The sequence below is a fragment of the Salvia splendens genome, chromosome 9 (genome assembly GCF_004379255.2).
Source record: "Salvia splendens isolate huo1 chromosome 9, SspV2, whole genome shotgun sequence".
Taxonomy (NCBI): Eukaryota; Viridiplantae; Streptophyta; class Magnoliopsida; order Lamiales; family Lamiaceae; genus Salvia; species Salvia splendens.
In genome coordinates, this window is record NC_056040.1 from 4,590,438 (window position 1) to 4,605,284 (window position 14,847).

At 35.5% G+C, this 14,847-nt stretch overlaps 2 protein-coding genes across 2 annotated transcripts; one reads left to right on the plus strand and one right to left on the minus strand.

The window, feature by feature from the left end:
• Positions 1–9,243: 9,243 nt before the first annotated feature.
• LOC121748160 (protein TAPETUM DETERMINANT 1-like) lies at positions 9,244–9,621 on the plus strand. Its single transcript, XM_042142385.1, has one exon. It carries the CDS (start codon positions 9,244–9,246, stop codon positions 9,619–9,621), a length of 378 nt encoding a protein of 125 aa, XP_041998319.1.
• Positions 9,622–9,975: 354 nt separating this feature from the next.
• LOC121748161 (cyclin-dependent kinase G1-like) lies at positions 9,976–10,431 on the minus strand. The gene has a single exon (XM_042142386.1). The coding sequence runs from the start codon at positions 10,429–10,431 to the stop codon at positions 9,976–9,978; it is 456 nt and encodes a 151-aa protein (XP_041998320.1).
• Between the last annotated feature and the right edge of the window lie 4,416 nt (positions 10,432–14,847).

A 14,847-nucleotide genomic window follows, 5' to 3' on the forward strand; every position in this document is an offset into this window, starting at 1 on the left:
TATGGGAGAAGATCAGCTGAAGATTTTTTGCTATGCACATGCTCATTCTTCAAAGGTTACATTGCAGCCTCTTCTGTAGCGGCAAATGAGTTAACTTATTCTGTATAAATATAGAAGAACATTTAAGTTTTGGCTATCAAGTCAAACAACATTTCATGATGAAAAATTGAAAATAATTCTCTTGACTAGCTTGATCAGAGCAGCATTTTTTTGAGGTAATTCAAAGCAACTTAAAGAGCTGGGCAATAAAACAACCAGCAGAATGTTGATAGCATTCTTTTTTTATCTGAAGAAATTCCCTCTCAAGATCTTAATTTACCTATGAATGTGGAGAAAAGTAATAACTTGATCTTCATCTCTTTTACTATACAAAGTTTTTATATTTCTATGGGATGGGAAATATACTTTTACGTACAAAAATCTTTTTTATCTAAATATTATCCTTCTTTGCTGTTATGATGTTATCCTTTTATTTCTTTTTACAGAGATATTTTAAAATTGTGAGAGAAAGAAAAATTAATTAAAATATAATTTTAAAACTCAGCGTTCGCTAGGCCATTCGCAACGCTGCCTCTTATCCGTCTCTTAACCGTCTCATCTCTTGACTATTCATGGGGCCCACTGTACTTTTTACTCCATCTCTTGACTAAGAGACAGTACCTGCAACCCCCTATCCCTTATCTGTCTCTTAACCCCTATCCCTTATTTGTCTCTTAACCATCTCATCCCTTAACTATTCATTCAATTTCATTTTTTATTTTTATTTTCAACAAATTCAATTAATAAAAACACATGTCATTAAATAAAATAAAATTACAACTTAAAATTCTAAAAAAATTAAAAATCTCATTAATAAAATCCTAAAAAAATTAAAAATACATAATTTAAATTAAAAAACATATTTTTTATGGTGGATTAATTTGTGAGAATGATTTGATATTTATAAAAGTGATTGGAGGCTTAAAAAATTTTAAAATTTGCAAAAAATCGCCTATAAACGGCTAGTATATTTTTTTTGGGTTTTTTTTTTTAATTTTTGAATTTTTCCTAAATTTAAAAAAATAAAAAAAAATATTTTTCGGATAAAAGCGACGCCTCTCGCTGGCCGGCGAATGAGCGTCACGGACGAACCGGAGCGCGTCACGTCGCCAACGCGCGTGGCGAGACGTCTCGCGAGCTGTCCCTCCGGGACGGGCGTCTCTCCGAGACGGGATGGAGACGGAAGGCTGCAACGCAGTCTCTTATCCACCTCGTCTCTCCGGGACGAGATAAGAGACGGCTAAGGGATACTTTGCGGATGGCTACACCATTTATTTTCAGGGGTATATAAGGAACTTCAGTTAGCGTCATACTTCGTTGACTTCAACCAATCTGTAGTCCCCAACTGTTTCGAAAAATATTTTTCCCCTTTCCCCAATATAAAACCCTCACTTCGTCTTCAATCTGAATCAATTTTATAGATCCAGGCGAAGAAGTAAAGAAATCGAATTCTATCAGGAAATGGATGCTCTGGATTCAGTTTTCGATCCACTGAGAGATTTCGCCAAGGATAGCGTTCGTCTCGTCAAGCGATGCCACAAGCCTGATCGCAAAGGTAATATTCCTCTTAATTTGAATTTAGCTTCTTGTTTATGGCGCGTGGTGGTTGAAGAACGAAAATTTTACCTGATCTGTTTAAATTTGATTATCGTGTAGAATTCACCAAGGTAGCCACTCGGACAGCTATCGGGTTCGTCGTGATGGGATTCGTTGGTTTCTTCGTCAAGTTAATTTTCATTCCAATCAACAATATTATTGTTGGTGCTGCTTGAATTTTGTTCCTAGGTACATTCCCTTTCTATAATTGCGGCTTTGTACTCATTTAATGTAAATGCACGGCTTCAACCTTAGTTGTGTCCTCGCTTTTTGATTTTAGCCGTTTGCTCTTTCTGTTACAGTCGATTTTGTTATATATCATGAACTAGCTAGTGGTGGAGTGATTATTCGGAATAAGTGAAAAATCAATACGTTGTACATTGTCCTCAAAATTTTTATATGGAATGAGATCTATGAATCAATAAAGCCCCATTCTTTTAGATTAATATGTGCTGAAGTTTGTCTAGTTCTAGTGGTTGCTATGAAACAGAGTAAAATAATATGCGAGCTACAGCGCTTGAAGGCTTACAATTGTTTCAAGTGTCAGAATTCTAGGAACTGTCAACATAGATCAAAATAATGTAAGGAGAAATTTTATAATTCATAGATCAAGAGAAATTCCATGTGTTACTTAGCACTGTTATATGGTTGACCTGGTTTTACACCTTGACTTGGGGAGCTGTCTCATTCTTAACATGTTGGAAAATGCCCGTTTTGGTTTTTTAGATAGATTTTTTCTAGTTAACAATGAAAAAAATGAGAGTCGAGGCTGTAGTGTTTAAGACGGAATTCAAAGACTTTACCTTTTCATATTTATGAATTACTATTAGTTTTCTTACATGATGTATAGACTAATTGGACCGGGGTGAAGTATATTTCTTGCCTGATTTGAATGGTGCAAGATTAGATACTAATATATTCACAATATCTATAAGCCATGGAGGAAGCTTCACATCAAAGCCGTTGAAGAATAAATATATTGAAGCAAATCCTCATATGTTTTACTCCCTCTGTCCCATTAGAAATGAAACGTTTTCCTTTTTGTCCCATTAAAAATGAAACGTTTCCTAAAATGGAAGCATCTCTATCTCTACTTTTTCATCTCCTCTTACTTTATTCTCTCTTCATTAACTCACAAAACAACACTAAAAAGAAACCGTGCCAATTACCAAATGTTGCATATTCATTGGGACGGAGGGAGTATTTGTTTACTCTAAAGCTGCATTTGAACCTTGGATGTCTGTAATATGAAAGAAAAATAATTAAAGAACAGCTAGAAGAAGATTGTATCTTTAGCAGTGAGGAAAAACATAATGCTTGTTAGCTGGAAAATTGATGATTTTCACAATCATCTTTTTTCTTCAGCTCAGAATACAAAGAAGTGATACTTGGATGATCAATGCTGTTAAAAGCACTTTAATGAGATTAAATAATACTGTGGTAGGGTTTTGCATCAACAGTTGCCTCACAAGTCATATTGGTTTGCTACTTTGTTGGTCATCACTCACTAAACATGCTCACTTACAACAATTAGATTCTAATTCAAAATTCTAGTGTAACTTATTAGGTTGTGTATAAGAGTAGTCCATTAATAGAAACAATTATTTGAAGTGCAGGCTTCCACAGCTAGAATGAGAACCCTGGTCAACAATCAGATAGCGGTCAAGATCGGTTGCTCGGAACATTATTTGATCAGTTTTGTCATATTGTAGAACTTCTTCTAATCTTATGCACGATATTGTAAACACTTCCAATACATTCTACTTCTACATTCTGGTCGCCTTGTTGAGTTTAATTTTAGTTTTTGTCTGAGGTATTTAAATAATTTAAATTATTTTATACAACTATATTAATATTATTATTATTATTATTTAGAAAAAATAATAATTAAGTAAATTTTTTTAATATAAATTAAATGGTAGTCATACTTAATTATGTTGCATGGTCTTTTATCATGCATGATAATTAATTTCTAGAATATTCATATTTTAAAAGTATAATGAACATATCACACTACTTTAATAATTTGATTAATTAGTTAGGGTTTTTTAAGTTTTAGTTCATGATATTTAGTACGTTTTTTATTATTATTGTTTTGATCATACTTTTATTAATCTTTTTAATAGTTCATATCATATACTTCCTTCGTCCCATAATAGATGCCACACTTTTCTTTTTAGTTTGTCCCACAAAAGATGCCAAATTTTTATTTTTAGAAAAAATTCTCTCTCACATAAATATAAAAATTATATTTTCTCTCTCCATTTAACACACAAAATAAAACTTTCTAAAATCTCGTGTCGTCCCACAAGTATGACATCTTTTATGGGACGGATGAAGTACTAATTTTCTATATATTATTGTTATTATTTTTTACTTAACTACAAATAACACTTGAGATTAATTTATGTCAACAAACCATATTAAGTAATCACTTTAAAAATATTTTTTCAATGGTACGGATAAACAACTAAACAAACACATAATATATGAATAAATTAAAATATAGAACTTCTTTGTGAAGCCTACTTCTCCCTATTTTATTGGATAGAGGTGTGATCAATTGCAAACTCATTTCCTAATTTTTAACTACAACTAATTTAAGATCATAATATTTTAGAAATCTAATAGTGCATAAATTGTCATTTGTAATTTCATTTTTATTTTTTTATATTAAAAAGATAATACTAACTATCAAATTTAGGGTTAGGGAACACAATGTCAATACAGTGTATTAAATATATCAACACGAAGACATGTCAATGTCAACACAATTTCATATTGACATTGTACAAGCAGTATATTGACATATTATGATAACTATGTTGATATTATCTGCTTGTCGAAAAATACGAAAATTCATGATATTTTTTTTCAAATTTTGGCATCGAAACATATGCATTTGGGATCTCGTTGGAATTCTTATAAAATTATCTTTTATTTGATATGTTGTGCGAAAAAATAATTTAAATTGTGATAATTATGCGCATTTAAAGTTTTGAAATATTTTTCAAAAGTTATTTATAACTAATTTGTTGTGAATAGACAATAATACCATAATTGACATTTTTTTACATTGTATTGATACACGGGGCTGAATGATCTTGGCTCTTGATTTGAAGATCTAATGCCTATCATTTAAGAGTGAGTTAACAATAGTCATATTTCCCTCTGATCAATAGTCATATTTCTGTAAAATGATATTTCTGTAAAATAGTCTTAAAACTCTTCTTTTATAATTAACTAGTATCACACCCGTGCGATGCACGATCAAATTGATTTTCTATTTGCACAATTTTTAAATTATGAATTCAAAATAAAAATAGTAACGATTTATTGTACCAATAAAAATTAACACTCCATCCGTCCCACTAAAGATGACTCGCTTTCCTTTTCTGTTTGTCTCATCCAAGATGACTCATTACTATAAATGAAAATACATTTATCTCTACTTTATTCTCTCTCTCTCTCTCTCTCATTTTACTCTCTCCACTTAACATATAAAATAAAACTGCATAAAACTCCGTGCCGGCCAAGGAATGGGTCATCTTCCTTGGGAAGGATGGAATACTATAATCAAAGAAGTTTCGAAACTAATAAATGCATACAAAAACACATGTCAATTAGAACACACTTGGTTATGTTTCTCACTCTTGTATTAAAGTCACAAGTGGATAATACTTTGATCAAAGATCACGAATTCGAACTTATCATAGAGCGACCTTTAAATGTATGTTTACATTGTAAATTAAAAAAATATAAATAAAATTGCTTCATTGGAAAATATAAAAAGAAAGTAACAGAATAAAATAAATAACTTCCAAAACACAAACTCACTCAAGAGACTTGGACCGATGCAATATTAACCATGGAAGTACAAACCAATGATATTAATATGCGATTAGCATTATGCACATAAAGACAAATTGTTCCATTTTGGGTTCCCTGGAGTTGAAGATAATTTATGTGCTTTTTGCAAAGAGGAATCAGATACTGTCGATATGTCATTTTCGGATGTAGGTGCTCAGGTAGCCTTTGGTATTTTGGTTGCAGTTGTTGGAATCTATCTGTCTGCCTACCCAAAGACCCAATTTCGTGCTTTCATAGCTGGATGGGCGCACCTTTCTTCAAGTTTGATAGAAAGCTATGGATCTCTCTCTTCTACGCGATAGCATGGTCCATTTGGTGGCTTAGGAACAAAGTTATCTTTGAGAAGATGGTCACGAATTGGAAAATTGAGAAAAGGTTACTACTTTGGAGGCTAGGGTCGTGGATCAAAGGGTGGTGTCCAAAATTTCCCTTCCTACCAGGGCAAATGTACGGGGAGTTGATCAAGATTAGAAGATGGTCGGGCTACAAGCTTAGGACCGAGAATGCAATCAAAGATCATTGAGGAGTTGGTCAAGATTAGAAGATGGTACGGCTACAAGCTTAGGACCGAGAATGCAATCAAAGATCATTGAGGAGGTGACCTTCTTTCACTCAACTTGTTGTTTTGTGCTTTGTTGTGCGGGCTTGCTTGTGGTTAGCGTTTGTGTGCTTCTTTTGAGATCTGTGTGCCTCTGTTTTGTTGGTTGTTAGTTTAGCTTTGGCTTTAGACTTCTGGTACTTTGGACTGAGTTGTTTTTTGTTTGCTTGCTCGACTGTTTTTTCGGTTGAGCCTTTTGATTATAAAAAAAGCATTACGCACATAAAAGGTCATTCAGAATAAGATGGTCATATATGACTCATATCATGACTTAATTTTAAACCCATTCAAAATACTAGTACATAAATATTGAATCCACGGTTAAACATATCTTGTGTGCGGCCTCTTCTCATCAATATCTCTCTAATCCTTTTAATTTCAAACATTAGAAAAAGTTTTGCTTCTTTTTCACTTCTCACTCTACCTTTTTATATCCACGGGTGAAAATCTCATTAGTTGTCACGTTCTACTCGTCTGCTCTCTCCATGTAGTAGTGATACACCCATGAAACACAAACAAAAAAAACACATTTATGTTTCTCACTCTTGTATTGAATTATCTCCTTTACGACATCCTGTTGTTGTCGAATAAGTGTCATTTTTGTTGTTTCCATTTTGCGATTATGTATGCATTTATAGAACTACGCCTTGCCTCAAACTTTTTTTTATAGTTGTCCATGATAAAAATGACACTTTTGGATTAATATTTATAGTTTATTTGACAGGCTTGAATGAATTTTAGGAAGTTTAATGTCATGTATTAAATATTAAATTAATAATAAATTTCTTATAACTTTTTTGACCTTTCATTTTATTTGATAACTGCCAAATTTGTAGGCTATTACCTCGTTGGCAAAGTGGAATACTGTAACGTGTTATGTTAATTATTTCCAGTGGACACTATGTTGAAGGAGTAACGGCATCATAGACATAATAAATTCCAATGTCAAATATTAAAATATTTTTGTTTGAGTTTAAAGAATTTAATCAGGCATACAAATTCTAAATATTTCACTTTTCCAATAGATTTTACGTTATTAATGTATATATGTATAGAAGGAGTAACGACAATGCATCATAGCCATATTAAATAGTAATGTCATATTGTTCAATTAATTGGGTAACTGCAATTTATAGCCTAATTTCATTGATGACATTTACTACACATAAATATTTATAGCAGTTACTACAAATATACAGATTTATTAAAAATCTAGCCCAAAATTTATAACAATTTAAATTCATACCCAAAATTCAAAAATATTTGCAATTTAGGCCAAAACTCGCCTCTTTTATTAGTATAGATAGATGGTATAAATAAATAAGACGTGAAACTTGAGTCGGGTAACTCGGGTTGCATTTTGTTGCGATCGAAAGTGAAAGTATATCTAGCTAACTAAAATAATAGGATTTGAATTTAATACGCAGTACCAGATATTTATGAAATAAAGTATGAAATTTCAAAGGAAGTAGATTTGTCCCAATATATTTCTTACTATATTAATTACTCGTATTTGTTTTCTTATGATATATTTCTCTAAATATATTCTCCTTTACTTGTCTATATATAGAGAGTTGTTCTTATTCTTTTATTGTAATTTACATTATAAAATTATGTACTATATATTGAAATTTTTTGTGTTCATACACATTGTGGGTAAACAATTCTTATGTTTATCTTAATTTTATGTAGTTATGCTCATCTTATTCTTATGTTTGATACTACATATTGGTTACGATAATTTTTTTGTCTTTTGTATATATGATTATCTACGTTGATTAAGGTGTCATTCGATATATGATTATTCATATAGGATAGTTGTGAGATTATTTTAGTTGTAGGAAGTCGCTATGACTCATCTAGAATTAAATTGTGCGATTCAATCTCATGAACCAAATATAGTACTTCTATATATTTAATTATTTCAATGGGTTCTGATGGAATTATTGACCATAATTTTTTGTGTTAGCCGGTTGAAAATCTTCTAACCGTCGTTAAAAAAAAGTAGCTCCACACGCTCCCCATGCTTATGTATCCATATTTTATTATATCATACATTGGGTCGGATTTTTGTTAATTAATTTATCATTTAAAAAAATTTATTTTAGTTATCTGAACGCGTTCGTTTTTTATTTTGGTGATAATAGAAAAATGAATTGCGAATCATCATCAACATTATTGTGCCGCCGAAGGCTCTCTCCGTTTACGGCGGCGTTTGCTGTTACATTCTTGCTGTTAATCACTGGAATCTATTCTACAGGTTTGTGTATGCGTTATAATACTATATATGGGCTCGTTCAATTTAAAAGATTATATTTTATGATTATATATGTATTATTATATTTGGTTTATGATATTGAATTTTACGATTTACTCTCTCCTTTCATGATTAAATGTCTCATATCTGATCGACACGAATTTTAAGAAATTGTTTGACTTTATAAAGTAAAATGGCTAGAAAAAGTTAGTGAAATGTAAAGTCTACTTTTATATATTGATTTTATAATAAAATATGAGTGTAATGAATTAGTGGAATGTATGGTCCATTTACTAAATATAGTAAAAGTGAAATGAGACATTTATTAGCGGACATATGAAAAAAAAATGAGACATTTAATGACGGATGAATAGAGTAATAGATAATCATATACTAATAATGAATCATAGCGAACTCTTCTAGTTAAAATAATATGATAATTTAATCTTAAATAAATAATTATATAATAATGAATTAGTAACTGAACATCAACTATAGGAGTACTCCCTTCGTTCTATAGTAGTGGAGACATTTCTATTCGGCACGAAGATTAAGAAAATGATGTGTAATGTATTAAATAAAAAGATAATAAAGGAAGAAAGAGGAAAAAGTAGAGAGAATAAAGTAAGAGAGAGAGAAAAGTAAATGAAGAGAAATGTGTTGACTTTTACTAAAAAGGAAAATGTTTCTACTACTATATGAAATGTACCAAAACAACAAAATGACTTTACTGTTGTGGAATGAAGGGAGTACTATTCTACTACTACTATTATTATATACTCCAGTAGAATTGCAGTTGGTTGAAAATTGAAATAGTGTTAGCTATTTTCATTTATTTTGGCCTCTTTATATGACTTTAAATTAGTAGAACTATATTTGACACATGAGGCTTGTTTGGGCAGAAGGAAATGGAAAGGGTGAAAAGAGCACAGAGGCAAGCACAATATGGAATAAGAAATGCTCCAAGTCAGACATAGCAATAAGCCAAAGCGCGACGGGGCCGCTGCCTAACGGAATTCCGACGTACACGGTGGAGATCAGTAACACGTGCATCTCCGGCTGCAACATCTCCAATATCCACATCAGATGCGGCTGGTTCAGCTCCGCTCGCCTCGTCAACCCCCATCTCTTCAAGCGCCTCCGCTTCAATGACTGCCTCCTCAACGACGGCAAACCCCTCCGTAAAGGCCGTACACTCTCTTTTATGTACGCCAACACCTTCCGTTACCCCCTCTCCGTCTCCTCCGTTACTTGCTCTTAGCCTCTACCATACTTGCCTTGCAAATATTTACATCACTCAGATTGTAACATTCCACAAATTCATAAATTATAATTAATAAAATGATTACGAGTTTTAAGTTGTTAGTATTGTCTAAATCGGATATATAGTAAAAGTATTTAATTATGGAGTAATATGTCTTACTCTGTGTTTTGTTAATTATTTTGATATTCGCCGCTATTGGTTGGCTGCACATCGGGCTTAAGCACTTAATTTTAGTACGTAGCTAATATGTGATTCAGTTAAGGTAAAAAAGATGATTTATACAGTACAAAAAAGAAACCCTTGTATACAACATAGGGTCTGTTACTTCAATAGAAATATAGAGTATTATGCTCATAGCTCTAGAAACCAAGGGTGTTTGAGGGCATCGTCGGCAGTGATCCTTTGGTTGGGATCCAAGGCAAGAAGGCTGAGCAGCAGATCAAGTCCGGTAGAAGTACATAGCATCGCGTGGCCGAGGGAGGAGTGTATGAGGGTCAACTGCTCAATCTCCGATTTTCCGGGGAAAAGCACCTTCCTCAGCACCAGTTCCGCCATTATGCATCCCACCGACCACATGTCTACCGCGCTCGTGTAGTTGGTCTCTCCCATTAGAATCTCGGGTGCTCTGTACCACTGCGTCACCATACCCGGCGTGTACGACCCCGACCCGTTCTCCCACCGCGAAAGCCCGAAATCACATATGTTGAGGCGATTCCTTTCGTTGATGAGAATGTTGGCGGGCTTCAAATCCCGATGCATCACACCGTTGTCGTGCAGAAAGCGGACGCCATCCAGAATCTGACACATCATGATTTTGAGTTGGGGCGCGCCGCGATCATCCTGCTGAGATCGCTCGGCAGAAACTCCATCACAACGAGCACTTTCCCGCGCTCGTCCACCGTCACTTTCTTCAACTCCACCATCGAACGGCAGCGAAGGATTTTGATTTCACGCAGGGTTGATCGGCTCAAACCCTCCAACTCGTGCTTGATAGCCACGATTTCGCCGGCCTGCGTATCCCAAGCGCGGTACACGACGCCATAAGATCCCTTGCATGTCATCAACTAACACAATATTGCATGCGCATGTCCCTTGCTTACGTTGCATGCATGTTTATATTAATGCATGCAACAATACCCCCCTCTTAGGGTTCCTTGTCCTCAAGGAACCATGGAAATCGAGCCTGAATCACATCGGCAAATTCCCAAGAAGCATCGACCGGGGACTTCCCTTTCCAATGGATGAGCCATTTCGTCACTGCGCAATTCTGCCTTTTCACCATTTTCCTATCCAAGATAGCTTGAGGAACGGCATCATTTATGTGAGACACATCAGGTAATTCATTGATAGGGCCGGATGGTGGGGAAGCCGGCTTTAATAGAGAAACATGAAACACATTATGGATTGTGGCCGAGGATGGTAGATTGAGCTTGTAAGCCACTGCACCGATTTTGTCCAATATCTGGTAAGGTCCAAAGTACTTAGGCTCGAATTTGTGATGCTTTCCTCTGATAGAATTCTGTCTGTACTCCTTCAGTTTCAGCCAAACCCATTCTCCTATCTCAAATTCTCTATCAGTTCGATGTTGATCAGCTTGTCTTTTCATTCTATCAGCTGCTTTCTGTACGTTTCTCTTGAGTATAGCAAGCATTTCCTCTCTGTCTCGTAGAGCAAGATTCACTGCCTCAACATTTGAGTCACCAGGCAGATAGGGTATATGTAGAGGAGGTTCAAATCCATACAAAGCTTCAAAAGGAGTCATTTGGACACTGGAGTGATAGGTAGTGTTGTACCAATATTCGGCTAAGCCCAGCCATTGCACCCAAGTATGTGGCTTCTCCCCCATAGCACACCTTAGGTAACATTGTAAACTTCTATTTACTACTTCGGTTTGACCATCAGTCTCTGGATGATAGGCCGTGGAATAAAGCAACTCAACACCCAATAAACTCATAAACTCTTTCCAAAAATTTCCCACAAAAATAGCCCCCCTATCACTCACAATCTTCATTGGCATTCCATGGAGCTTGAAAACTGAATCCAAGAAGACCTCAGCCACTTTCTTTGCTGTGAAGGGATGAGATAAAGCCATGAAATGTGCATATTTACTCAGCCTATCAACCACCACAAATATAGTATCATAACCTTGAGAACTTGGTAAAGCTTCAATAAAATCCATTGAGATATCTGTGAAGATTGCAGCAGGTATAGGAAGTGGCTGTAGTAATCCAGCTGGAGAAGTGTTGCTTGGCTTGTACCTCTGGCAAGTGACACACATTCGGACAAACTCTTTGACATCTTTTCTTAATTTTGGCCAATACACTAGAGCAGCTATCCTCTTAAAAGTTCCCAATACCCCAGAATGTCCAGCCAAAGCAGATCCATGAAAAATAGATAAAATCTGAGCTTTTAAATTCAAGTCATTTCCCACCACTAGCTTTCCTTTTCTCCTTAGCTCTCCATTGTTCCAGGTGAATTTTGGATGCAGAGATACATTCTGTTGTTTTTCTACTATCAGCTTCTGTATCAGAGGATCCCTTTTCCAAGAATCCTTAATTTTTGCAATCAACTCTAGAGGAATTACAAAGGAAGTCAGAGCATAGGTCATCACCTCAGGTACTCTGGATAAAGCATCGGCTACTGAATTTTCACTGCCCTTCCTATATCTGATCTCATAATCAAATTGCATGAGCTTAGTCATCCAAGCTTGTTGAGTAGGGGTAGTCAATTTTTGCTCTATCAAGTACTTAAGACTCTGATGATCAGTCAATATAATGAACTTCTTACTCTGTAAGTAGTGGTACCACTTCTTGATGGCCATCAAAATAGCTAACAATTCCTTCTCATATACTGATAAAGTCTGATATTTAGGGGATAGAGACTTACTAATGAAGGCTATGGGATGCTTATCTTGCATCAACACAGCTCCAATTCCAATTCCAGATGCATCAGTCTCCACCACAAACTCTTTAGAAAAATCAGGCAAGACTAGCACAGGAGCTGTAATCATGGCCGTTTTAAGTTTCCCAAAAGCTGCTTGGGCTTCCTCTGTCCATCTGAATACATTTCCTTTAATTACCTCAATCAATGGCCTAGATATCACCCCATAATTGTGTACAAACCTTCTGTAATAGCCAGTTAAACCCAAGAAGCTTCGCACCTGTTTAACATTCTTAGGCTGGGGCCAATTTTTTACAGCCTCTATCTTTCCCTCATCAGTTTGAACTCCTTTCTCAGATATAACATGGCCTAGGTACTCTACTTTTTTACATCCAAAAGTGCACTTACTTCTTTTAGCCAATAATCTGTTTTTCATCATCAACTCCATAACCACTCTTAAGTGATGCTCATGAGCTTCTTGACTGTCACTGTAAATAAGAATATCATCAAAGAAAACCAGTATGAACTTTCTCAGATAGCTTCTGAAAATGGTATTCATCAAATTCTGGAAGGTAGCTGGAGCATTTGTCAAGCCAAATGGCATGACTAAAAACTCATAATGCCCCGAGTGAGTTTTAAAGGCAGTTTTGTGAATATCTTCAGGTCTCATCCTCACTTGCCAGTAGCCTGATCTCAGATCAATTTTAGAAAACCAGACTGCCCTTCCCAGCTCATCCAATAACTCTTCAATCACAGGAATAGGATACTTATCCTTGACAGTGATGGCATTTAAAGCTCTATAATCCACACACATTCTCCAAGTAGCATCCTTCTTTTTAACTAACACAATAGAGCTTGCAAAAGAACTCTCACTCTGCCTTATAACTCCAGCTTTAAGCATTTCCTCAATCATATCTTCAATTACATCTTTCTGGTGGGCAGCATACTTATAAGGTCTCATGTTGACTGCCTCTGCTCCCTCTTTCAAGACTATTTTATGATCTTGTTCTCTTTGAGGAGGTAATGAATTTGGCTCCTCAAACACCGCAGCAAACTCTTTAAGAATACCACTAAGATTTGGCCAAATCTCTTCCACACTAATTTCATAGCAACAGCCTGCTTCCATCTCAGCTGTAGGTATCCACTGCTTCCATTTTCTTTCCCTCACATCTATCTCTTCTGGGTTCAATATATGTAGAAAGTTTAATTGTTCAGCTCTGGGTGTCCACCTCTCTCCTTGTAACTTCACTTCCTCACCATTGAGACAAAACACCATACTGAGATTATTAAAATTCCATTTGATTTCACCCAAGGTAGACAGCCACTCACCTCCTAATATGAGATCATAAGTCTCTAGAGTAATAAGATAGACTTCTCCTTGAAACTTAAACCCTTGCATTTCCCACTCCAGCCTACTGCATTTCTGATTGCACTGCAGAATCTGACCATTAGCTACCTCCACAGCTTTTGAATTAACAAGGGATAGCTCACAATTAATTTTCTTGGCCACTTTAGCACTTAAAAAATTATGAGTGCTACCCGTATCTATCAATATTCTCAAGACCTTCTTTTGGCATTTTCCTCGAATCCTCATTACTTGAGGTCCATCTTTTCCCCACACAGCATGTAAGGAGAGTTGCAGCTCAGACTTCTCACCTGTCTCCTCTCCATCACTCTCCTCTTCTGCCTTCTCCTCTGTCTCTCCTACTTCAATCAGCTGCACCACATACGATTTTCTTTTGCTGCACTGATGATTTGGAGTAAACTTCTCAGTGCACCAAAAGCATTCTTTTCTTGCTCTCTTCTCATCAATTTCCTTAGGAGTTAAGTTTGTGCTAGCTCTAACTCCTCCATACTTATTACCATCCTTATTACCTCCACTCCAATTACTCAAGGTTCCAACCTTATTAGTAGCAGTCACAGACATAGGTTTACTATTGGAGTAGTAACTACTGCTCGACTGAACATGGCTCTGATTCATCTTAGTCTTAACACCTAAAGCTCTTACAGTCAGCTCTTGTAGTTTAGCTAGAGAGTAAGCTTCAGATAATGCCTTAGGTCTAAACATACGCACAGGCATTTGTAGCTCATCAATTAATCCAGATAAAAAGAAGCTCAAGGCTTGATCCTCTCTAATTCCAGCTCTAGGATATAATTCATCAAAAGTATCCATGTAATCTTGTAGCGTACCTTTTTGTTTGAGGTTCCTGAGATCAGCCAATGGATCTTCATATGCGTGAGCACCAAAGCGAGCAGCCAGAGATGAGCTATAGCACGACCAATTCGCATATGCCATATCTCCATGTAAGCTCTCAAAACCTCGATGCCACTGCAACGCCTTCC

What these genes read in the sequence shown, in the direction of transcription:
- LOC121748160 (XM_042142385.1), top strand. Translation starts at nt 9,244, where the DNA reads ATGAGGCTTGTTTGGGCAGAAGGAAATGGAAAGGGTGAAAAGAGCACA.
- LOC121748161 (XM_042142386.1), bottom strand. Translation starts at nt 10,431, where the DNA reads ATGTGTCAGATTCTGGATGGCGTCCGCTTTCTGCACGACAACGGTGTG.